This window comes from Syngnathus leptorhynchus, chromosome 9 (genome assembly GCF_054491065.1).
Source record: "Syngnathus leptorhynchus isolate UIUO chromosome 9, UIUO_Slep, whole genome shotgun sequence".
NCBI lineage: Eukaryota > Metazoa > Chordata > Actinopteri > Syngnathiformes > Syngnathidae > Syngnathus > Syngnathus leptorhynchus.
In genome coordinates this window covers 658,918-684,124 of record NC_141203.1, presented here as the reverse complement: position 1 = coordinate 684,124, position 25,207 = coordinate 658,918, and the positions used below count along the sequence as shown (strand labels likewise).

Below are 25,207 nucleotides of genomic sequence, written 5' to 3'. Positions count from 1 at the left end.
CACCCCCTCCATTTGCGGCTTGTACTTTCTCTCTGAACTTTGTCACAACACCTGCGTTTTTCCCGATCATTGACGGCGCACCATCAGTAGCCAGGCTTACGGCACGGGACCAGTCCGCCCCGACTCTGTCCAGCGCTCCAACGACGGAGCGGAAAATGTCCTCAGCTGTTGTGGTGTCGGTCATAGGCACCAACTCGAGAAACTCCTCTGTGACAGTCAAAGTCTCGTCAACTCCACGAATGAATATGGCCAGTTGAGCGACGTCTGTAATATCAGTACTTTCATCAATTCCAACAGAAAATGCCAGAAATGACTCCACTTTGCGTTTCAGTTGGTTGTCCAAATCTGTCGATAGTTCCGAAATCCTGTCTGCCACGGTGTTTCTCGTCAAGCTAATATTGGCAAAAGCTTGTCTCTTCTCAGGACACACAATTTCGGCAGCCTTCAGCATGCAGTTTTTGACGAACTCCCCCTCACAGTACGGCTTTGATGCTAATGCTATTTGGCTAGCAATTAGATAGCTGGCTTTCACCGCAGCATCACTGGCCTCTCGGCTCCGGGTGAAAACAGATTGCTGTTTCTTCAGACTCACCAACATTTCATTTACCTTCTGTTTTCTCATTTCTCCGCGTATTTCTCACCATGCTGAGTTTCATAGTGGCGCCGAATATTGTATTTCTTAAGCACCGAAACTTGCTGCATGCACACTAGGCACACAGGTTTCCCCTTCACCCCTTCGGGCTGGTTCCGGCCCGCGGGCCGTACGTTTGACACCTCTGGCGTAGATTCTTTTTTGTCTGTTTTTCCAAGCTGTTTGGGAGGAGTTTGTGTGGTTGAGAGTGACGGGTAGGATAAATGGACTAAAAGGCAATTCTGTTGAAAGGTCAATTTAAACCTGCATTGAGGATCCTCAAAAAAAACCAAAAAAAATTGAAAAAAACATTGTAAAAACCTAAAATGCCAAATTAAGATGGGAAATGAAAACTGTAAATCCCTGAATAAAGGGGCTCTTGAAGGAGATGAGAAGTACATGGCGAGTTAATTTCTTAATTGTATGCAATACATGCCGAAGTGGAAGAAAAAGTATGGAGTAGAAGGAAAGTTGAAATGTGGAACGTAGTGGTAGGAATTTTGGAGGAGAGTGGGGCTCGGAAGCCAAAGAGTGTGAGTGTGGTTGAAAGCTTCACAAGAAAGAAGAGAACAAATTCAAAATACAAAAATTAGAAAGATAAAAAGTGATGAGGCCATCTTTAAATTATGATTTGAAAAAGAATTCAGTGCCATTCCATTCAATGATGCAGCTGAGAGTCTTTATCAGCAACAGCTTAAAAATGCCCTCCTCACTGGTTTCAGCCCTGAATTAGGCAACTGGGTGAGGAAACACTTGGTGGAAGTGGACACAGCTTGTGTTACAACAACCATGCAGTGGGCCAGACACACTGACAAAGTAATAAAGAAAGGACAAAATTTGGATGTATTTCATCTAGATGATGATGATAATGATCTAGATGAAGATACAACAGTCTTCTTCCAAAGTTCCCAACGGGGCAGAGGAAGAGGTCTCCATCAAATTTGGACTGTTTGAACTGTGGAAAACGGGGACACTTGGCAAGAGTGTGTCGTCATGTAAAACAAAACCAATCAAAGGGTGGAAGAAGAAGCAGAGAAAAAGTCAAATTTTCAGCATGACTAGCTTCCTCCCCTTTGACTGCTCATGCTCCTACTTGTGCTTTAGATTATTTTTTAGATTATTAGAACTCCTGTACATACAAGTAGTATGACAATGCTGATTGTATGCCCAATGACAAATGACCAGGGATCAAATTATGTGTGCACACTAAAGTTAACATTTGCAAATCAAGTGGTAAAGAAATACAAATTGCTTCTAAAAGATAAATAGAGAATTGGAATGTGCTGTCCTCGTGTGTGTGGCCGGGGACTGGTTCACACGAGTGCTCATTAGTGTCTCGCCCTGATGACAAATTCGAAAGAAAGAGAGAATATGTTTTCAGGAATTGGATGAAGCGAAATTGTGAATTTAAAATATTGCAAAACTAAATTTAAGAGAAATAATCGATTGGTTGTGTTATAAGATTATACAAACTTCATATATTTGAGCCAAACCGAGAGATTGAGTTGGTTAATTTAAAAAACGAAGAAAAACATTTCTGATTAATTCGCCAGCTGTTTCTTTTGTGTTGAGGGTTTTTTTTGGAAAGGTGGATTTTTCTATCAGGAACCTTAGGAAAAATGTGCATAAGGATTGTGTTAAGAATGATATGAATGTTTTGTGGAGAACTTGGATAAATTGAGACCAATGTAATGAAAAGCCTCCTCTTTGGAGACTGTGTGAGATGTAAATGAGCAAGGATGAATGATTGCCTGAAAGAAAGGAAAATACAGGTTGAATGGTTGAAGTTGTTGGAGACTACTATGGAAAATTAGTAGAACAACTTTGAAGCAAGTTAAATGCTAATGGGGGAAAAAAAGGTTGCTTTTGAATTGATCATTAACTAGAGAGAAAAAACTGGAGAACCAGTGACACATGCAGACGATGTGTGAATTGGGAAACTGAGAAGCGTTTTGGAAATAAAGTCAAATTAAATGATGATAGAATCATATGTAGTACAGAACACATCCTCCCAAAATGTTTGTCAAGGTGTGAGACATGGGCGTCGCCAAACCTCAGAAGGAGGGAAAATAAAAGAAAAACACTTTACTACATATAGATTCTAAAATACATATGGCGTTGTACCATTAAGTTAAAAATTTTCTCAAACTTTTGCTATAAACAATTGGAAAATGATTGAAAAGTGAATAAAGAAACTATGAGGAAGTGGTGTAGCTGTTTGGAAGGGTACGCGCTTATGCGCTTCCCTGGCTATTGAAAAATGTTTTAACTGATAAGGAGGTGGGCAAAGGAGCCATCTGCTACAGACTTACGGTCCATTCCTCCAGTAACGAAGATCAGAGAAACTCCTTTAAAACAGAAGGAAATAAATGAGATAGCCCCTGTCATAAATGGTCTTTGGTCAGGAGGAATCATTAAGACGTGCTCAAACTCTTCTCGCAAACACAGCCATTTCAAGGCGTAAGGGCTCTCCAACCAACATGGCTGCACCATCAAACGGAACCTACTACATACAAAATGGCTGGTGGCTTTGTGGTCACAAGGTTTATCCAATGCTGCCCGCGATCTAGACAGAAGTGTGTGCATCAGTGTGGGTGACAGACCACACCTACAACATACAACATCATCAGCTGTCAGCGGCACACAAATCTCCTGAGCGTCGACGCAAGGCTGTTGCGACCTTTGACCCTCATGACTCTGTCTGGGGTACGAATGTTCCAGACGACCATAAAGTATGGTTCGTCTGAGACAAAGTCGTTCGTGTCCTTTTTTCCTTGAATCGGAGTTGGAAAACAATTACTGTAATTTTTGGACTATAATTTGCTCCCGAGTATAAGTCGCACCAGCCATAAAATGCACAATAAAGTGAAAAAAAACATATATAAGTGACACCGGAGTATAAGTCGCAGTTTTGGGGCAAATGTATTTGTCAAAATCCTCAAAACAGGCCACTGCAACACTTCTGGCCTGACTCCATTGGCTCAGGGGGCGGAACACCACAGCAAGTTACAATGCCCGACGGTATCACGAAAGTGTTACTCAATATCCAAAATTATATTTTACATTCTCTCATTTGTCTTGCATTGTAATTTAAGAATTTACAATAACTGTTTTGGTCACTCATTAACAGTATATGACAAATGTGTATGTGGTGACTAACGCAAACTTGAAAGTAATGAGTTTGATACTTCTACTCAAGCAAGTACATTTACTCTGACCAGAAGAGAAACATAACTTCATCTAAAATTGTTTAATCCAAATATTTTTTATATTGATTATTCACAAACATCACACAATAGTAATCACAGTACACAGCGTTTGTGCTCATGAACATTTACTGAAAGACTTCCTGAAGGAAGATGCGCACCACTCTGCATTTGCGCCTACATAATATTCCGTGATAATGGTGGCAAAACGAAGTAATAGGAAAATGTACGTTTTTCGATATCTGGTTAGAGGAGGATGCTATATTCAAAGACTGGGTCAGGCAAGTTAATTGGTAACAACCGATAGGCTTATTGCCAAGTCTGTAATAACAACAACAACAAAAAACTATCATCTGGATGGGGCTGAATGCTTGTCAAGTCAGGTCGCACATGGAGTCTAACTCAAGCCAACAGTTGCACCAATGGGGTGGGCAGGTTAACGTTTCAATATTTTGCAGTAGCGGAACGACTATATTACGCAAACCTCCCCCGCTATCCAGCAAGCCACTGCCAGCGTTAGTGTTATCAGCACCGTGCAATGTCAGACACAGAAGGCAAACCCTATAGACCACTTCAGCGTTTGGTGGCTGAGGTACTGTGGTGCCTGCACACAGCCACCAAACACCATTCATACACCTCAAATGAGGGCATAGGAGAGCACTTTCATAATATGTTTAATGACTCAGAAATAGCCAAAAGCTTTGCGTATGGCAAGGACAAGTCCGGCTCTGGAAACAAATTTGGTTTACCACCATACTTCAAGAAGTACAGTATTTTTCGGACTAAAAGTCGCTCGGAGTATAAGTCACACCAGCCATAAAATGCACATTAAAGTGAAAAATAACATATCAGTCGCACATTTGGGCCAAATTTATTTGTCAACATCCAACACCAAGAACAGACATGAACTAGCAACAGGCTAAACGATACGGTATGCTAACGTGACATATACACAAACGAGGAGCTGAGAATGGGCCTGATGTAACATTCAGTTATTCAAGTAAGTATTACATGAATAACACGTTTATCAAACCATCTGTGGAGCTGAGAACGGGCCTGACGTAACATTCAGAGTTATTCAAGTAAGTATTACATAAATAACACGTTTATCAAACCAGCTGTGTCACTCCAATTCATGAAATCCATCAATCGAGCTTTATGTAAACAATACCGCGTATGCGCTGCATATGCTGACGTCGGACCCGTTGTAAGTTGCATTTCTAATTATTCCATAGACCCATATAATGATATATAAAGTATATTTCAAATAACTATCATATTACAACAATATTATCAAACCATCTGTGTCACTCCAAATCATTTAATCCATCGATCAAATTCCTCGTTCTTTATGTCAACAACGCCGCGCGTGCGCTGCAGAGATCTAGTATATAACTGTGTTGTAGCGTTAACAAAGTACCAGGAAAGACGTGGGTTTATATAACAACAATATTATCAAACCATCTGCGTCACTCCAAATCATTAAATCCATTGATCAAATTCCTCGTTCTTTAAGTCAACAACGCCGCGCGTGCGCTGCAGAGATCTAGTATATAACTATATTGTAGCGTTAAAAAAAAGTACCAGGAAAGACGTGGGTTTGGTAAACGGCTCTTTTTTTTAACAAAACAAGAGTTCAACGAGCCAACAACTACTGAACTTCCAGCCACGGAGGTGGAAGAAAGCTCTATAGAATAGGAGCGGGCGTGCGTAAAAGCCATGTCCGAGCCCCATCCACCGTCCTCGGACAGCCACCCGGCCGAACGCCGGCCCCCAACTTCCATCCACGGAGGTGGAAGAGAGCTCCATAGAATAGGAGCGGGCCCGCATAAAAGCCATGTCCGAGCCCCATCCACCGTCCCCGGACAGCTACCCGGCCGAGCGCCGGCCCCCGACTTCCATCCACGGAGGTGAGAGAGAGCTCCCATCGAGAAGGACCGGGCGTCCTTATAAGCCATAATAGTGTTTCAAACCTTCTGTGTCACTCCAAATAATTAAATCCCTCAAACTCTTCGTCCTCCGTGTCACTTACAAACAAAGCCGCTAATGATGCGGGTAGTACGTGGGGCCCTTCGTCATCTTCGTCATCCCGTGATCGAATCCTTTGCCTTTTATGTAAACAACCGCCGCGCGCCACGGGTGACATCACTTGGAGTTCAAATGACAGTAATCCCTTGCTACATCGCGGTTCGTTTATCGCGGTTTCACTACATCGCGGATTTTTTAATTTTGAAAATTTGTAAAAAAAGAAAAAAAAAATCACACAATTCGCTCCTGAGTATAAGTCGCCCCCCCCAAACTATGACAAAAACCGCGACTTATAGTCCGAAAATTACATCAAGACACTGAACTATTGTTTCCAATTTTTTGTGAATCTCTCGCTGTGGGTCAATGATGGACAAAACAGAGAGATTCAGGCTATTAGACTAATTGTCTTGCAAAACAGGATGGTTCTGGACTTGATACCTGCAGCACAAGGTGGCGTGTGCCACATTATTAGGACTTCCTGTTGCACATATATACCAGGAGAAAATTACACACTCATCAACGATGCCATGAACTCACTGAAGAACTTACAGCAGGCCATGTCAAAAGATAAAGTCATCAATGGGATTTCTTTTCATGGCTATTCTCTGGCAACTGGTGGCAACTGCTATTGAAATTTGTGACTCCTGTGCTTGTTGTGCTGGTGTTGTTGTGCTTATTTGCGACTTGTGTTGTCCCGTGTTTGAAGTCTGTTGTATCAAGATCTTTGTGTTCTACTATAGCACAGGTGCAAATACAACATATCAGACGTGTCAAATGTGATGACTATGACGCGCTGCGGAAAGAAGATTGCGATGATGCTGTTAAGCCGTACATGTTTCACATGATTTGACCATCGAAAATGCCTCGCAAGTGATGGATACAATGATGTGCTGTTTCTGTGTGCTTTATTATTTTTCTTTCTTCATTATATTTTCTTCTTATGTTTGATTGATTGGGGTTGGCATAATCATATGATAAACAGGAGGGATATGTTAGGGTTGACAAATGATCTTGATCGTATGATTATGTTGGAATGTAGACCAGAATTATTAACTTAGTTTAAACCTTTTACCGTACTTTCAAAAGGTGCACCGGATTATGACCAGCTCAGTGGCCTAGTAGTAGAGTGTCCGCCCTGAGACTGGAAGGTTGTGGGTTCAAACCCCGGCCGGGTCATACCAAAGACTATAAAAATGGAACCCATTGCCTCCCTGCTTGGCACTCAGCATTAAGGGTTGGAATTGGGGGGTTAGATCACCAAAAATGATTCCCGAGCGCGGCGCCGCTGCTGCTCACTGCTCCCCTCTCCCCCAGGGGATGGATCAAAATCACATGGGGATGGGTTAAATGCAGAGGACAGAGCCCTTTGAGACTGCTTGTGATTTAGGGCTATATAAAAACTTGACTTGACTTGACTTGACTTAAGGCGCACCTTCAATGAACGGCCTATTTTAAAACTTTGTCCATATATAAGGCAAACCGGATTATAAGTTAGAAGCTATACTGCAACAAACTGTGGTTGACTAGGGTTGCGATATGCATCCACTAGCCAATAACCAATGGGCCCTCTGTAAACAATCGCGTTTCTCAAACTATCCTATAAAATGATCAGAACTGACAAAGTTCGATCTAACACCTTGGTATTGCTTACCTATGTTTCCCTTCCATATGAGAAATAGCATCGTGCGTATAGCAGTTATCACTATAGCATTAGCTACCCGCAAACTCCCATGAGCCTCAGCTTGCAGTTTCCCATGAGCCTCAGCAAAGAGTAAACAATTGCGTTTCTCAAACAAGGGCTTAAAAAATGATCGGAACTGACTAAAGTTCGATCTAACATCTTGGTACTGCTTACCTATGTTTCCCTTCCATGTCGATCTGTAAATTTACTCGAAACATTAAGAGAGCAGCCTATTTTGACATAAAATAGCCTCTCGCGTACAACAGCTATTCAGTGACGCCCCCTGACCACGGTTGCCGTAATGCTGGTAAGTGATGCGACCTTGTAATTTACTAGTTGTACGAAAACGTACTGAAAATTTTGGCAGAGCACTGTGTACAACCAGTATGGATGAACAAATTCATAAATTGATCCATATATAAGGCGCACCGGACTATATGGCGCACTGTTGGCTTTTGAGAAAATTTTAGGTTTTTAGGTGCGCCTCATCCCCTCCGTGAGTCGTCACCTTATCGTGGTGGAGGGGTTTGCGTGCCCCTATGATTCTAGGAGCCATGTTGTCTGGGGCTTCATGCCATATATAAGGATCATATATAAAAGACTATAAGCGCACTGACGGCTTTTGAGAAAATTTTAGGTTTTTAGGTGCACCTTAGAGTCAGGAAAATACGGTACCTTTCCTTGACTCTGAAAAGTTTAACCATTCAGTTGTTGAAACTTTCCAAATGGTGTGGAAAGATTCTTGCTTAGTTAGTCATCTAAAATGCTCCAATAGTTTCTGTTTCCACGACCTTGTAAAACAATGAGCTGGAACTCTCCGCACTGATAAACCAGTTGCTGATGTAACCACCAAACATGTCCAATGTCACCCCCACCCTGCTTGTTCTCAATAAATATGCTCTTGCAAGAGACCAAAGGCAGACTTTGTTCGAACATCGGTGTACCTCCAGTAACGAACAAATTCTCCACTTGCAAGTGCTCAAAGGGCATGCTGTCTGCCATGAGGTTCTTGCAAATAAGTTAGAGTGAGCACCACTCTAACAGGCGGCTCAGTGGCTCACTGGTTAGCACCTCTGCCGCACAGTTAGGAGGGTGCACATTTCCAACCCTCCCAGTGTGGTTTGCATATTCTCCCTGTGCCCGCGTGGGTTTTCTCTCGGCACTCCGGTTTCCTCCCACATCCTTAATACATGCTTGGTAGGCCAATTGAGCACTCCAAATTGCCACAAGGTGTGCGTGCGAGTGCGGATGGTTGTTCGTCTCTGTGTGCCTTGCGATCGGCTGGCACATCATCAGGGTGTCCCCCGCCTACTGCCCGATGCCTGTTGGGATAGGCTCCAGCACGCCCGCGACCCCGTGGGGACAAGCGGAATAGAAAATGATGGATAAAACACTATATAATATGATAAAATACAAATTACAATAAAACAGGGTCAAGGCATTAAATTTAACATTTCATATGGGTACCTTCTTAATAACTCACCTGTACTTAACCCAGAAAATCTGAAACGTTACATGCTTAGTCTGAAGACATCTACCGTATTTAATGATAGAAATCACATGGTTTTTTTCATAGTTCATAGTTTGGCCAGGGGTGTGCCTTATACTCTGAAGTGACGTGTGAAATTCTTAACACATTATTATATCATTTGACATGTTATTTTCACACTAAACCGCAAGAGGGCACTCTCGGCCTGTGGAATAATTGGACTGCAACTGATGATGAATCTGACATAAGTGACGTAGAAGAGGAACCCCAGCATGTTCTCCCTCCGGAGTTAGCGACGTTGTTTGAAAGTGACACAAGAGGATGAAGATTTCATTGGATTTAGTGATTTGGAGTGACACTGATCGTTTGGTGAATTTGTTAGTATGTTATTTATGCTATAGTATACCGCACAATTATTCAGCCTGTTGTCTCTATTGTATTTTTATTTTAAATTGCCTTTCAAAATGACCTGTCTGTTCTTGGTGTTGGATTTTATTAAATACATTTCCCCCAAAAATGGACTTATACTCCAGTGTGACTTATATACGTCTTTTCCTTCTTTATTATGCATTTTTTGGCTGGTGCAACTTGTACTCTGTACTTGTACTTATAGTCCGGAAAAGACTGTAAATGATAATATCTTATACCTATAGCGCCACTTCGTGATAGGAAATCTAATTCTTTCCACTTTGATGTACTGCACCGATCCCGTTGAACAAATCCAACAAAAATATTGTCAGAATAGCCTCAAGATTTAGATCATGCTCATGCATTACATTTTGTGACATAGCAAAAGGTGTGGCTATTATGCTCCAAAAAAAACACTTTCATTATTTAGGCAAACGGCTGTAATATTAGAGTGAAAACATAAGGAGGTCTTAATACTTTCACTGTACATACACACACGCAACTACAACAACAACGACGACAACTACAGCACACGCTCGCGTAGCAAAAAAGAAAACGGCAGGTTTACAGGGTGTTGAACACATTTACCTTACTATTATTATTATAATTTAGACAAAACAAAACATGTTTGTTGTGTCAGAAAAGGTATATGAAATAACAACAATCTTGCTCACCCACCTGGCGCTTTCCTTTGGAGTATTTGTCAATGGAAACCGAATGGGCTGCCATCATGCTCAACGCAGATACTGCAAGCACTCAGGCATTATAGATTGTGCGAAAAGGTAGTCAGCCTAAACAAAACACAATTTTTATTTAATTTACATAAACCTTACAATGACTGTGTTAATGTGGAGAAAAATTTAGATGGTATTACTGTATCGGTTACATTTAAATATTTTCATTCTTTGTAAACCAAATGACTGAACATTGATTGCTTTTATTTATTTATTTATTTATTTTTTTACTATGATCACCATGTTATATCCTTGAGAACAATTTGTAAACATGTGTACACCGAACATATATATTAAGACACTTCTCTGGCACCTGCTTAAGTAGGCATCAGGGTTTTTCCTGCATTCAAAATTGCCAGGCTGCGAACAGCCAGCCTGTCACGAACGACGCAGTACAACCATGTGCAACACGGACTGTTTATTAAGGGAATGCGAAAAGAGGAAAAGGATAAAAGGGAGGCCAGAACACCAGCAGAGCGGCTGCACAAGACGACTGACAAGCCGGTCAGCGAGCTTGCGTCATGCATCGTGGTGGCATCTCGTTGCACACCGGATCAGACAAATGGGAATCAGGTGCAAGGCATGCATGTGTCAAGGCAGACAACCAGCCAGGCGTAACACTAAACAGCAGATCAGGCAAATGGGAATTAGGTGGCCAGGGTCCGGGACAGCGCCAATGAGCCCTGATAGCGTGTCTCTGAGCAATGTGCTTCACAGAAGACAAGCGCTGGGTGCGCGGCTAACTGCCGCGCACATAGTTAAAAAGCACTTCCCGTCCAACAGTTGAGACAGCGGCCATGAGCACTGATGGCGTGGGGCGTGGCTCTGAACAATGTGCGTCCTTGCAGAAGTGACTGAGTTCAAGCACAGGAGGCAGCATCTGGTCCCGCGCGAGGGAAGAAGCATCAACCGGTCCAGAAGGAGTCTGGACATGTGACAATATCACTCGTTTGTTCTTTTATTTACTGTTAAGGTACAATACATGCACAGAAGAGTGTGGGAATGGTTTTAAGAGAATGAGAAAGGTTTGTGTAGCGTAAAAGTATTGGGGAGGGTTTAAATTTTTATATTGTGTACTGGACCACAATGTAATTCATGCGCAACCATGACTCACTTTGCTTTCGCTATGCACGATGTCCCCGGGGTTAGTGGTGTGGCAATTTGGAAGATGGACACTTGGCATTGCATGACAAGGTAGTAAATCACACTACAAATTGACTTGTAAGAAACACTACGTGTTGGAGGTTTCAATTCAATGGTGTTTACATTTTAAAATAATACATATACTGTTTCTACTTTGCGGATTTTTGTTTATTGCGGGTCATTCTGGAATGCATCTCTTGAAATAAATGAGGAATCACTGTAGTCACAAGTAGTTGGATAATTGTGTTAGGTGTGTGAGGAGAAAGACAGCAGCATAAGGTGTTTCTGACTAGCTTTGGATTACTCATATTTGCTCCTGAATTCCTGTTTGGAAGGCAAAAAGTTTTTCACCAAAATGGTCTTTGTCTGCAATCGATGCTTTACAAATTAAAAGCGGTTAAACCCTGGTTGACTCATCAAGTTTCTAAACTGGTAGAAAATCGTAAGGAGCAGCTGCAATAAAGGTGTTCGTATATGCACTTGGAACCAGATGCCCTCGGCTGCGGTTCAATTATCAACTTTGTATTTGTGTCATCGGATGTTTTGGACACTCGGGTGAAGACAGGGGCGGAGCTGTCAACTGATCACCACCTGTTGGTGTGTTGGCTCCGATGGTGGGGGTAGATTAGATGTCGGCCCGACCTGGCGTTGCCAATGTGGAACTGTGCGCGGTAATCGGCACTGATCACCTGTCCTGTGTTGCCCACTGATTAGGGCGTGTAAATAGACGCCGTGCGCCAGTCAGTCCTTGCCGGTTCGTCTGCTGCTTTCACACACGCACACCTGCCATCTGATTCCCGTTTGTCTTAGCCGCTGTGTAGAGAGATGCCTTGAATCCGTTTGGCCCGACCTTCTGCCTGTCCTCCACCACGAGCTTGCTTTGCACTTGTCTGTCACATGCTCTGCTGGCTTTCGAGCCTCCCGTTTCCTCTTTTCCCATTTCCTAAATAAAGGGTCCGTGTTGCACATGGACGCCCTGCCTTGTTCGAGAGGATGGCTACCATGCTTCCCGCGCGCATCCGCAGTGACGCACATTGCGCAGAGGCACGCACCGCGCTATCAGCATGTATTTAAACACCATTCTCCCATCACCTATAAACCCACAAAGTAGCAAATCCGCAATAGGTGGAGTGCAAAGTGGCGAGGGATCACTTTACTTGCTGCCACACGACGCAATCCTCAAATACAACAGTTGGAGGCACAATAATCCAAACAAATGGGAGTATTTAGAAATGTACACAGATTGCAATACAAATAAAAAGATAAACAAACATGAACTTATTAAATCACAACAGTTACACTGCTACCAAAATTACAATGCATTAAGTGATCACACTGAGACATATCAACTTGATCATAAAAGTTTCCTCATAAATTGTTTAATATTGTCTTAGGAGAGTTAGAGAGCAAGATAGTTCACAATCAACATGGTCTCGCAGAAGCGGGCCCTCAGTTAGTCCAGTCTTCCTGTTGCTTTTTCTACGAAAGAGTTCATCACACTCGATCGTTTGTATTTGAAATTCCCATATGCCTCCCATGTAGCTTGTTTCTCGAACGCTCAGAGAGAGACACACAGAGAGTGAGTGAGAGCGATAGTTCATAATTGACATGATCTCGCAGAAGAGGGCCCTCAATGAGGAACCATCCGGTCTGCAAGTAGCTTTTTCTATGAAAAGGCTCTTCACACTCGACCGTCCGTATTTGGTGTTCCCACACTCCTCCCATGTGGCTTGCTTCAGGAACGTTCATCAGGAAGTTAAAGTGTTCTTGATTTTGGTAGTTTGCATGTTTTTTGCTGTTCTTCCTGAAAGGCTTCTTCCTGTGCTATTTTGACAAGTGTCGAAGCAGCCTTTTTTCTACTCTTCTACTCTTATGGGCACTGACTGGTTTCTGTTAGCTAGCCTTTGAATCCGAACAATGATGTTGAGAGCCCCATTCCAGTCTGAAAATCCCACCAATCTCTCAAGGAAGCTCTTATGAATTTGTCAGTCTTGAGGGAATGAAACAAAACAAAACGACATTATATGTATATACTTTTTGAAAATTAAATAAAAACTTTTTTGGGTTTCTTTAATTTATTTGCATTTTATTAAACCTACAAATGTAGCAGATCATTTTGCCAGACCCTGTAGCAGCAGAGACTGTAGCTGCGATGAGTTCAAGACGTGGGATGGTGACAACTGTAATGGTTGCCTCTGGAGCCCATTGTGCATGCACCTGTTTATCAGCAACAGTGCTGATGTGCAAGCACTTTCCATAACCACTGTAACTTGCGTCTGAAAAATTATGTAAATCTATTTTATAAATTTTGCCAATGTCTGCCTTAACACTGTGAGAGGGTGGACTTTATTGTCCATCCTTTTGAGAACGCTCCTCGTGAAAGGAGTGGAATGGCTGTGTTTACAGATACATGTGGCTCTTTTTCTGCAGTCTTTAGCAACATATCCAACACTAAAGGTAGCCATAGCAGATTTTGTTTTCTAGGGTGAAATTAGTTGTGTGAGACCCGACAAGGAAAGGCTCAAAAGAGAGGCGTCCAGACTGCTCCTAAATGGTCGTATTTTGCCGCTAAAATATGGGACAGTGTGATTGGAAAACTGTTTGATATATTTATTTTCTTTTTTTTTTCCGCTTGTTTTGTTGAAATTTAGGTTTGGGAAAATGTTTAATTTTGGAATTGGAATTTTGGCGACAAAAGGTATCCCTGAATTTTAACTAAGTTTCAGGTTGGAACACATTGAATCCGTCAAAAAGTGTCAAAATTAGAACTTAATTTAGAATTATTGTGGATATTTTAATGGAGAAAATGTTTAATTTTTGTGAAGTGGGAATTTTTAGAATCCGTGTGCATGAGCTGAACCATTTAAAGTTGGAACGATTTGAATCAGTCAAAGAAAAAGTAAAAATAAGAGGGGGGAAAAAAAGAAAATAAATCTTTTTTTATTTTTTTTATTTGTCGTGGGTATTGATTGCAATGTAACAATTTTGGGGATGTCCTTTCCAAGGTGAATTGAATGAATTGCTCCCAGCACAAACATAACAAATATGGCAGCAACAACTTCTAGCAAAGAACTTTTGTCCATAAAGGGAACTGTTAATTCATTCGTGTGGAGGTGGTACTGCATTGTGAATGAGAAATGGGCAATCAGCTTGTGAGCCAGGACTACACGAGAAGTACGTCTTCACCTAAAGTACAAATGAGGTACTAGAGAGTTTCACAATTTTTAACACATATCATTTCACATGTTATTTTCACACTAAACCGCATAAGGGCGCTCTAAGCCTGAGGAATAATTGGAACTGCAAATGTCGAGTCTGACGTAAGCCACATAGAAGAGGAGGAGCTGCAACGTCTACTTTCAGGGTTAGCGGAGTTGTTTATAACTCAGCTCAGTGGCCTAGTAGTAGAGTGTCCGCCCTGAGACTGGAAGGTAATGGGTTCAAACCCCGGCCGGGTCATACCAAACACTATAAAAATTGGACTCATTGCCTCCCTGCTTAGCACTCAGCATTAAGGTTTTCAATTGGGGGATTAGATCACCAAATGATTCCCAAGCGCGGCACCGCTGTTGCTCACTGCTCCCCTCTCCCCCAGGGGATGGATCAAAATCACATGGGGATGGGTTAAATGCAGGGAACAAATTTCACCACACCCAGATGTGTGATGATGATCATTGGGACTTTAACTTTAAGTGATACAGAGGATGAAGATTTCGTTGGATTCAATGGTTTGGAATGACGCGGATGGTTTGATAAACTTGTTAGCATGTTATTTGAATAATTCTTGTTATATGTATGTTATGTCAGAAATGATGTGACTTCAAAGTTCTTCTGTTAACCTATAAATCATTGCATGGCTTAGCGCCTTCATATCTCGTCAACTTAGTTGTTCCTTATGTTCTGTCTCGTAACCTTCGTTCGCAAAACGTTAGTTTTTTAGTGACACCGAGGGCCAAGAAAATGTCTGCAGGGGCTAGAGCATTTTCCATTCAGGCTCCAGAGCTCTGGAATGCCCTGCCAATGGATATTAGAACTGCTACCTCAGTAGAAACATTTAAGACACGTTTAAAGACGTATTTCTATGATGTGGCCTTTAATTAACCTCTCCCCGACCCCACTCCCCCCACCCCTCCCCGGCTGGGGAGGTGGTTAGGTGACACCCATGCTGACGATGGCTATCTAGATTCTCGTGGACCAATTCAGCATGAGGGAACTGCAGTGGAATACCCTCCTGGAGGACACTGCCAGGACAATCGAAGGCACCTCCGACAGCTCTTGGCTTTGGCCTGGGCATCCACTTTTTGATTTCCATATGATGTATTTTATGTGCCCTCTTTGCATTCATTGGAGCCTGGTGATCCTGAAAGAGGGATCCTTCCATCTGTGGTCCCTTCTCAAGGTTTCTCATTTTTCCCCTGGTAGGGGTTTTTGAGTTTTTCCTTGCCCTTTTGGGAGCCTAAGATCAGGGGATGCTTTGAGAATTATTGTCAATTGATTGTCTATGTGAAGCCCTTTGAGACTGCTTGTGATTTAGGGCTATACAAATAAACTTGACTTGACTTGTCAGTTCCTTGTTTAGGCGTTTATGTAACGCAGGCATGTCCAAAGTCTGGCCCTCGGGCCAAATCCAAATTTCATACAGCCCGCAGCTTTGGTCTTATAATGTATTATTTATGGCCCACCTGCACAGTTAAACTGAATAAAAATGTCATGAAACTATAATTTCTCCTTTTACCAAGGGTGGCAGCACCACTTTAATAATATCAGTCTGCATCCCTGCCATGCACCCCTCCATGCCGACTGCAAAGAAAACGAGGAAAGTTGACATTGAGGGCCGTCGCTTTCAAGAGAGATGGGAATTACTCTTCACTGAAAATCAAGGCAATTGTGTTTGTTTAATTTGTAAAGACTTGCCTTGTTTAAGGATTTCAACATTGAGACACTACCAGACAAAACATGCTAACCCATACGACAAGCTAACAGGAAGTGACCGTGCTGATAAAGTGAAGCAGCTCCAAGGTGAACTGGCATCACAACAGCGATTCTTCACACAGGGTTGTGAGTCAAAATTAAATCAAAAGTAAATGTTACTTAATATTAAATATTACGAAGTGGCCATGTTTATACTGCTGATGTTATGAACCTGTAAACGTGACACAAACTATTACTTTCTGAAAGGCATTGTAAATGACAAGAGCAAAATTCACTTGTTTTAAGTTTTAATAATAATAGACAACTTTGCATTACTTATAACTCCTGTTTAAAATGTTCATGAGGCAAAAATAATTTAAAACTCATGGACATTTAAGGTATTTCATACAGTTTGTTCAATGTTATCTGACTTCAGATATGAGTGAAAGGTAGAATTTGTGTTTTTAGAGTTTAGAGTTTTCTTTATCATTATGCTATGCAAGGATAACATCTAACAACTTGTTGTCCCCTCCGTGAGTCGTCACCTTATCAAGGGGAGGGGTTTGCGTGTCCCTATGATCATAGGAGCCATGTTGTCTGGGTCTGGTGCAAAGTGAGCTGGGCGGCGGCCAAAGGCGGGGACCTTGGCGGTCTGATCGCCGGCTGCAGAGGCTGGCTCTAGGGACATGGAATGTCACCTCTCTGTCTGGAAAGGAGCCCGAACTGGTGTGTGAGGGAGAAAAGTTCCGACTAGACATAGTCAAACTTGCCTCCACACATAGTTTGGGCTCTGGTACAAGCCCTCTCGAGAGGGGCTGGACTCTCTTCCACTCTGGAGTTGCCCACGGTGAGAGGCGTCGAGCAGGTGTGGGCATACTTATTGCGCCTGCACATTGGGGTTCACCCCGGTGAACGAGAGGGTAGTTTCCCTTCGCCTTCGGGTGGGGGGGACGGGTCATGACTGTTGTTTGCGTCTATGCACCAAACAGCAGCTCAGAGTACCCAGCCTTCTCGGGGTCCCTGAAGTGCTGGGGAGCGCTCCTTTTGGGGACTCCATCGTTCTACTGGGTGACTTCAATGCTCACGTAGGCAATGACAGTAAGACCTGGAAGGGCCCGATTGGGAGTAACGGCCCCCCCATTCTGAACCGGAGCGGTGTTCTATTGTTGGACTTCTGTGCTCGACACGGATTTTCTATAATGAACATGTTCAAACATTAGGGTGGCCATGTGTGCACTTGGCACCAGGACACCCTATGCCGCGGTTCGATGATTAACTTTGTAGTCGTGTCATCGGATTTGCGGCCACATGTTTTGGACACTCAGGTGAAGAGAGGGGCGGAGCTGTCAACTGATGGCTCCATTGAGTCATTGAGTCAGAGTGTTCCGCGCCTCCATTGTTGAGGCAGCCGACTGGAGCTGTGGCTGTAAGGTCGTCGGTCCCTGTCGTGGCGGCAATCCCCGAACCCGCTGGTGGACACCGGTGGTAAGGGATGCTGTCAAGCTGAAGAAGTCCTATCGAGCCGTTTTGGCCTGCGGGACTCTGGAGGCAGCTGACGGGTACCGGATGGCCAAGCGGAACGCGGCTTTGGCGGTTGCTGAGGCAAAAACCCGGGCGTGGGAGGAGTTTGGCGAGGCCATGGAGAATGACTTCCGGACGGCTTCGAGGAAATTCTGGTCTACCATCCAGCGTCTCAGGAGGGGGAAAAGTGGTGGTGGCGTGCTGCTGACCTCAACTCGGGACGTTGTGAGTCAGTGGGGAGAATACTTCGAAGACCTCCCCAATTCCACCGATACGACTTCCATTGTGGAAGCAGGGCCTGGAGACTCTGAGGTGGACTCTCCAATCTCTGGGGTTGAAGTCACTGAGGTAGTTAAAAAAAAATCCTTGGTGGCAGGGCCCCGGGGGTGGATGAGATCCGCCCGGAGTTTTTAACGGCTCTGGATGTTGTGGGGCTGTCACGGCTGACACGACTCTACAGCATTGTGTGGACATCGGGGACGGTGCCTTTGGATTGGCAGACTGGGGTGGTGGTTCCCCTCTTCCCCTCAGCCTCCCTGGTAAGGTCTATTCAGGGGTGCTGGAGAGGAGGGTCCGTCGGGAGGTCGAACCTCAAATTCAGGAGGAGCAGCGTGGCTTTCGTCCTGGCCGTGGAACAGTGGACCAGCGCTACACCCTCGGCAGGATCCTCGAGGGTGCATGGGAGTTCGCCCAACCAGTCCACGTTTTTTGTGGACTTTGAGAACGCGTTCGATCGTGTCCCCCGGGAGGTTCTGTGGAGGGTGCTTCGGGAGTACAAGGTGCTGAGCCAACTGATAAGGGCGGTTCGGTCCCTGTATTAGTGGCCACCAGCTCAGTGGCCTAGTAGTAGAGTGTCCGCCCTGAGACTGGAAGGTTGTGGGTTCAAACCCCGGCCGGGTCATACCAAAGACTATAAAAATGGAACCCATTGCCTCCCTGCTTGGCACTCAGCATTTAAGGGTTGGAATTGGGGGGTTAGATCACCAAAAATGATTCCCGAGCGCGGCGCCGCTGCTGCTCACTGCTCCCCTCTCCCCCAGGGGATGGATCAAAATCACATGGGGATGGGTTAAATGCAGAGGACAGAGCCCTTTGAGACTGCTTGTGATTTAGGGCTATATAAACTTGACTTGATTGATTGATTGATATTACCGATGCCAGAGTTTTGGTCCCCATTTCCGGCAGTAAGTCGGATTCGTTCCCAGTGAGGGTTGGACTCCGCCAAGGCTGCCCTTTGTCACCGATTCTGTTCATAATTTTTATGGACAGAATTTCTAGGCGCAACCGCGGCATTGAAGGGGTCCGGTTTAGGGACCTCAGCATCGCGTTTCTGCTTTTTGCAGATGACGTGGTGCTGTTGGCTTCTTCAGGCCGTGATCTCCAGCTCTCCCTGGAGCAGTTCCCAGCCAAGTGTGAAGCGGTCGGGATGAGGGTCAGCACCTCCAAATCCGAGTCCATGGTCCTCGGTCGGAAAAGGGTGGAATGCCCTCTCCGGATCGGGAATGAGATCCTGCCCCAAGTTTTACACCGCTCCAATTTCAATTTATACCACACATTTACGCCACCCGAGACAGTATGCATTATTTTTCTTATTACACATACTGTATTTTTCGGACTATAAGTCGCTCCGGAGTATAAGTCGCACCAGCCATAAAATGCACAATACAGTGAAAAAAAACATGTCGCACCGGAGTATAAGTCGCATATGCGCCGCTGACGTCTGATTCGTTGTAAATTGCATTTCAATTATTCCACAGACCCATATAAAGTATATTTCAAATAACTATCAGATAACAACAATATTATCAAACCATCTGTGTCACTCTTAATCAATAAATCCATCGATCAAATTCCTCGTCCTTTATGTCAACGCCACGAGCGCGCCGAACAGATCTAGTATATAACTGTATTGTAGCGTTAACAAAGTACCACCAAAGACGTGGGTTTGGTAAATGGCTCTTTATTTAACAAAACAAGAGTTCAACGAGCCAACAACTACTGAACTGTGACGATAAAATCATATACAAGTTGCTACACGAAATAAGATATATCAAATAACTATAACATAAGTTTTTCAAACCTTGTGTCACTCCAAATCATTAAACCCTTCAATCGTGGGGCCCTTCGTCATCTTCGTCATCCCGTGATCGAATCCTTTGTCCTTATGTAAACAACCGCTGCGCTGCTGACGTCACTTGCAGTTCAAATGACAGTAATCCCTTGCTGCATCACGGTTCGTTTATCGTGGTTTCACTACATCGCAGATTTTTTTAATTTTGAAAATTTGTGAAAAAATTCACATATAAGTCGCTCCTGAGTATAAGCCGCCCCCCCACCCAAATTATGAAAAAAACTTATAGCCCGAAAATTACGGTACTTAGTTTGTGCACAATTTAATATTTTACATAAAATCCCCATTAACTTTCAATGGGACAGACTCACACATTCAGCATGCCACACCGCTCAATAAAATTAAACATTAGTTCATATAGTACTTAGCTATAGTTCACTCGGTAGGGGCGCTTAACTAATGTCCAAGGGGATCAAATACCACCCGCATCTGTAAATTTTCAATATCTCCATAAAGAATGTTCTAAGTGCCAATGGGTCTTTTTATGTTCCCTTCCACTGCTGGTATTCGACTGCTGGTAACACATTGTTTCTGTTTTTTGTGGTTTTTCAGCAAGTCATTGCTGACGCAATGGTTGTCGCATACGACTTGTACTTGGGACACGCTTGTTTGATCCAGCATCAGGCACATTTGAGTTTGCACTATTCTATAAATTATATATTCTTAGATGGGCAGTACGGTGCGCACTGATTAGCAAGTCCGCAAGTTTGATTCCACCTCCGGCCCTCCTTGTGTGGAGTTTGCATGTTCTCCCCGTGCCTGCATACGATTTCTCCGGGCACTCCGGTTTCCTCCCACATCCCAAAAACATACAAGGGAGTCTGATTGAACACTCCAGGTTGCCTGTAGGTGTGAGTGAGAGTGCAAATGGTTGTATGTCTCTGTGTGCCCTGTGACTGGATGGCAACCAGTTCAGGGTGTCTCCCGCCTAGTGCCCCATGACTGCTGGTATAAGCTCCAGCACACGGGGTGATATTCTTGGATTCATTTATTTAAATTCTCAAAATGTTATTATATATATATCCATCCATATTCTGAATCGCTTTTATTTACAATGGCTGCAGGCTTTCTGGGGACTACGCCATCTTAATTCAGGCAGAAGGTGGGGGACACCCTGAATTGGTTGCCAACCAAGACGAGACGAACCACCTTCCGCACTCTTACTCAGACCTACAGGCAATTTGGAGTGCTCAATCAGCCTACCATGCATGTTTTTGGGATGTGGGAGTATTCAGAGAAAATCCACGCAGGCGTGGGAAGAACATGCAAACTCCACACAGGGAGGGCTAGGGCTGGAATCGAACCCACACCCTTTGAACTGTGAGGCGGACAAGCTAACGAGTGTCCCACCATGCCGCCACATATAAAAACACATACATACATACATACATACATAAATGAATAAAACACAATAATAAACACGCAGGCACATGTGACAACAGAGGCACAGGTGGCTACACAAACACTAATTATGAAGGACCCCATTAGGTAAAATAAAATGCTTTGTTGTCCCACGGTTTAGGGTGAATAAAACTAAATATGAGCTGTGAAGTCAAATTAAAATTGGAATTACAGTGGCGCCTCGGTTTTTGAACACAATCCGTTCCAGAAGGCTGTTCGAGAAGTGAATTATTCGAATTACGAATCATGTTTTCCCATAACAAATAATGGAAAAAAAATGAATCCGTTCCAAGCAACAACAAAAAAAAACATTTTTTCATTTGTGCATTTTTGTCCGATAGCGCAACTGCAGCGCACCGCCCAACGCGCAACCGTAGCGCGTCACCGATCACGCAACTGCACCGCGCTGGTAGCATTATTGTGACAGAGCAGCCGCTGAAATTTTGAAAATATTTTTGAATATTGAATATTGGTGGCACGTCCGCCTCACAGTTAGGAGGGTGCGGGTTCGATTCCACCTCCGGCCCTACCTGTGTGGAGTTTGCATGTTCTCCCCGAGCCCGCGTGGGTTTTCTCCAGGCACTCCGGTTTCCTCCCTCATCCCAAAAACATGCTTGGTAGGCCGATTGAGCACTCCAAATTGTCCCTAGGTGTGAGTGCGAGTGCGGATGGTTGTTCGTCTCTGTGTGCCTTGTGATTGGTTGGCAACCAGTTCAAGGTGTCCCCGCCTGCTGCCCGATGATGGCTGTGATAGGCTCCAGCACGCCCGCGACCCCCGTGGGGACAAAGCGGTTCAGAAAATGGATGGATGGATGTACTTTCCAAAATTTAAGTGGACCTCAGTGCGCAAGAAGTTTAATTTTGTCCGATCGCGCAACTGCAGCGCACCGCCGAACGCTCAACCGTAGCGCGTCACCGACCGCGCAACTGCACCGCGCTGGTTGCATTATTGTGACAGAGCCGTTGCTGAGATTTTGAAAATATTTTTAAAGTCCTGATGTACTTTCCAAAATTTAAGTGGACCTCAGTGCGCAGAGAGCTTGATTTGGTCCGATCGCGCAACCGCAGCGCGCCAGGCGCTCAGTGTCGCATTGCTTTAGTAGCGTCTTTGTGTTTTAGGATGGCTTTACTTCTCCCACTTGCTTTCTTTGGAGGCATGATTAGAGTATGCAATCCTCAGAGTAGCGAGAATGTAATAATGAACGGAGTCAGTTGGCATGCAGGTCCTCTCGGCTCATCTCGCGAGGTTCGACAACCAAATTTTGTCTGACATCCTAAGCAAAAAATCTCGAATTTTTTGTTCGAATACCGAATTGTTCGAATACCGAATTGTTCGAGAACCGGGACGTTTGAAAACCGAGGCGCCCCTGTATATAGAGTTCAAATTTTTGCACCACAGTGCGGCACTCGTGTCCATGAAACTACTACTACAAGAGCATCAGATCTTGACACGCTTCTCCGTTGCACTAACAAATGTCATGAGGACCTGACTGGAACAACTTTTAACACACGACAGCAAACTTTCAGCCCCGTGTTTGATTTTTGCGTGGTGGCAAAGTGCGCGCATGTACGACGCAGTCTAACAATTTCGAGCAAATAAATACTCAACTCAGTATGTGTCGAGCCTCTCTATTTTGCGCTCCATGTTGGTCGCCTGTAACACCAAGTCACATTTGCCAATACAAATGGATTGGAACGTGACTGCCGAGCCAGGTTCTAGCTAACATTAGCACAGTAGCTAACGGCTATTTATAAGTGGTTCGCCCGCTGGTACCTTTAAAATACAAACCGCCATATTCATCTTCTAAATATTCATTACCAAAAGCATTTTGTTGGGCGTTCGTAGCACTGATAAACGAAAACAGAAACCGAAGTGTATTGTAAATTTTGTGCCAATACAGAATGTGAAGTGACTTGGCGGTGAGAAATAGCACTGGCTTTCTGTTTGTTTAACCGGTCGAAGACCGTATTTGAGATGAATTTATTTAGCTGCACCAAAGGAGCCCAAACTGAAGTTACCTACAGCTTTCAGACAACGGTAAATTGTAAACAGCCGCCCTCTTATCCCTTCCCTCCGCGATAGCGTTACAGCTGTCGGGCCTCGTTTGGAGCGTTGGCCGTGTGATTTTCCACAAACCTCGTCTCAACAGCGACATTTTTCCCCACCCTCCTCTTGTATACAGAATTTATTTTTCCACAGTTACTCTCCCTCATCAAGCTTCTGCTGCACCACCAGACTACGCGTTCTCTCGCCTCAGGCCACTTAAGCGTAGAGCGCAGATTGTTTGATTGATAGGGACGGAAAAGAGGGATTTTGAGTGACAGCTTACCTGAGTGCCAATCTTCGTCACACTGACAAGCGGCTGCAGCAATCCGGACCCGCAATTGTCGCGGTGCGTCATCGCGTATGGTCACGCAGGGACGTTTGGGACATTAATATTTATAAGGTGGGCGGTCAATGACGTTGTGCAGCACTCGGCTGCCTCTGCAGGGTTAGTTTTATCTGGCCAATGACTCGCCTCCTACTGGTTTGTCATTGTTTTTCCTGTATAGCAGTGGTTCCCAATCGTTATTGCCTTTTTGGCTTGTGTAACTGCGACATATCATACCGTGAGTACGACCTGATTCATAAGACGTGTTGATGGTTCTCCAAAAGTAGACCATAACACAACTGATTATTAAACAAAATGTTATTTTGCTACATTAATTTGAATGTTTCAATGTTTGCTTTTATGAACTAAAATAAAACATACAACCAATTATGTTGCCATGAAAATATGAAATGGGTGGGGTCAAAAGAAAAAAAGGTCCATTGTTTTACGGCCGTGGCAAGGTGGAGCACTGGTTAGCACGTTCGCTTCACAGTTTGGAGATGCAGGGTTCCATTCCGGCTCCAGCCTTCCTGTGTGGAGTTTGCATGTTCTCCTCGTGCTTGCATGGGTCACCTCTGGGTATTCCGGTTTCCTCCCAAATTTTAAAGACATGCATGCATGATAGGTTGATTGACTACTCCAACTTGCCTGTAGGTGTCAGCGAGAATGGCACTTCGTCGGCATTTGTTAACTATGCTAATAGTAATGATCAGGAGGCTGCCTTTCTGTTTAACTAGTTAATGTATGCCAGAAGGATCGAGACACAGCTGTGGAGCCTTCTCTGCAAGTTGCAGAAGAAGGTCGAACCCCCACCTCCAAGGTACCTATTTTTATACTACTCTTGGCTGCCCTCCTGCAAGGGGGGCGACTGCCGAGCCCAGGGGTCGGGAACCCGAAATTTTCAGAGTCATATTGACCCAAATAAAATAAAAACCATACCTGTCTGGAGCCGCAAAAATCTAAAAGCCTTTTATAAGGCAAAATAGACTGTCAGTACATAAGCTGTATGCTTACTAATAAAATAATTTAAAAAAAATAATAATAATAGTGGTATCAATTTGATAATTTCTTCTTGCGGCCCATTAGAGTTCACGTACCTGCATAGCAGTGCTGTCTGTTCAATATCGGAATTGATGTCCTTGATCTGGTGATCGGTGATATTGTTTGTGCGGAGAGGCATGTCTTTAGTTTTCTGAATGATTTTGGTTTTATTTTTGAAGTCCAAAAATAGACACTGATATTTTGATGAATGAATCCCTTCATGTACTCGCCATCGGTGAAGGGTTTTCTGCGCTTTATTATCTCCGTAGTAGAGTTTGAAGATGCAATCCCCTTTTTGGAAATGTTTTACGGTCCTCAATTTTCTCCACCAGCACTGCAATTGCACGTTTCCTCTCAGTTGCAACTGGGTGATCGGCAGCAAATTTAGCGTGCTTTATCTGAAAATGTCGCTCCAAATTCCTCTTCTTGTTATTTGCCAACTTCTCATTGCAAATCAAACATGGAGACAATGCTTCAGCATTGGCAATGAAAGCAAATAGTTCAGTCCAT

General features: G+C 43.9%; 1 protein-coding gene across 8 annotated transcripts in view; it reads right to left on the bottom strand.

Moving 5' to 3' along the window:
- The window catches only part of LOC147050555 (homeobox protein PKNOX1-like), a 74,113-nt gene extending 50,375 nt beyond the window's left edge, over positions 1-23,738 (bottom strand). For 2 of the 8 annotated variants that reach the window (XM_085919995.1, XM_085919993.1), the window contains exons 1-2: positions 23,615-23,730; positions 10,122-10,234 (exon numbers count right to left, since the gene is read on the bottom strand). In XM_085919995.1, the coding sequence (XP_085776121.1) occupies positions 10,122-10,175 (54 nt within the window). In that variant the 5' untranslated portion in view covers positions 10,176-10,234; positions 23,615-23,730. Of the gene's footprint in view, positions 1-10,117; positions 10,235-23,421; positions 23,586-23,614 lie in introns of those variants that run through there. The other 6 variants (XM_085919996.1, XM_085919994.1, XM_085919997.1 and 3 more) reach the window with 4 other exon arrangements.
- Positions 23,739-25,207: the final 1,469 nt, after the last annotated feature.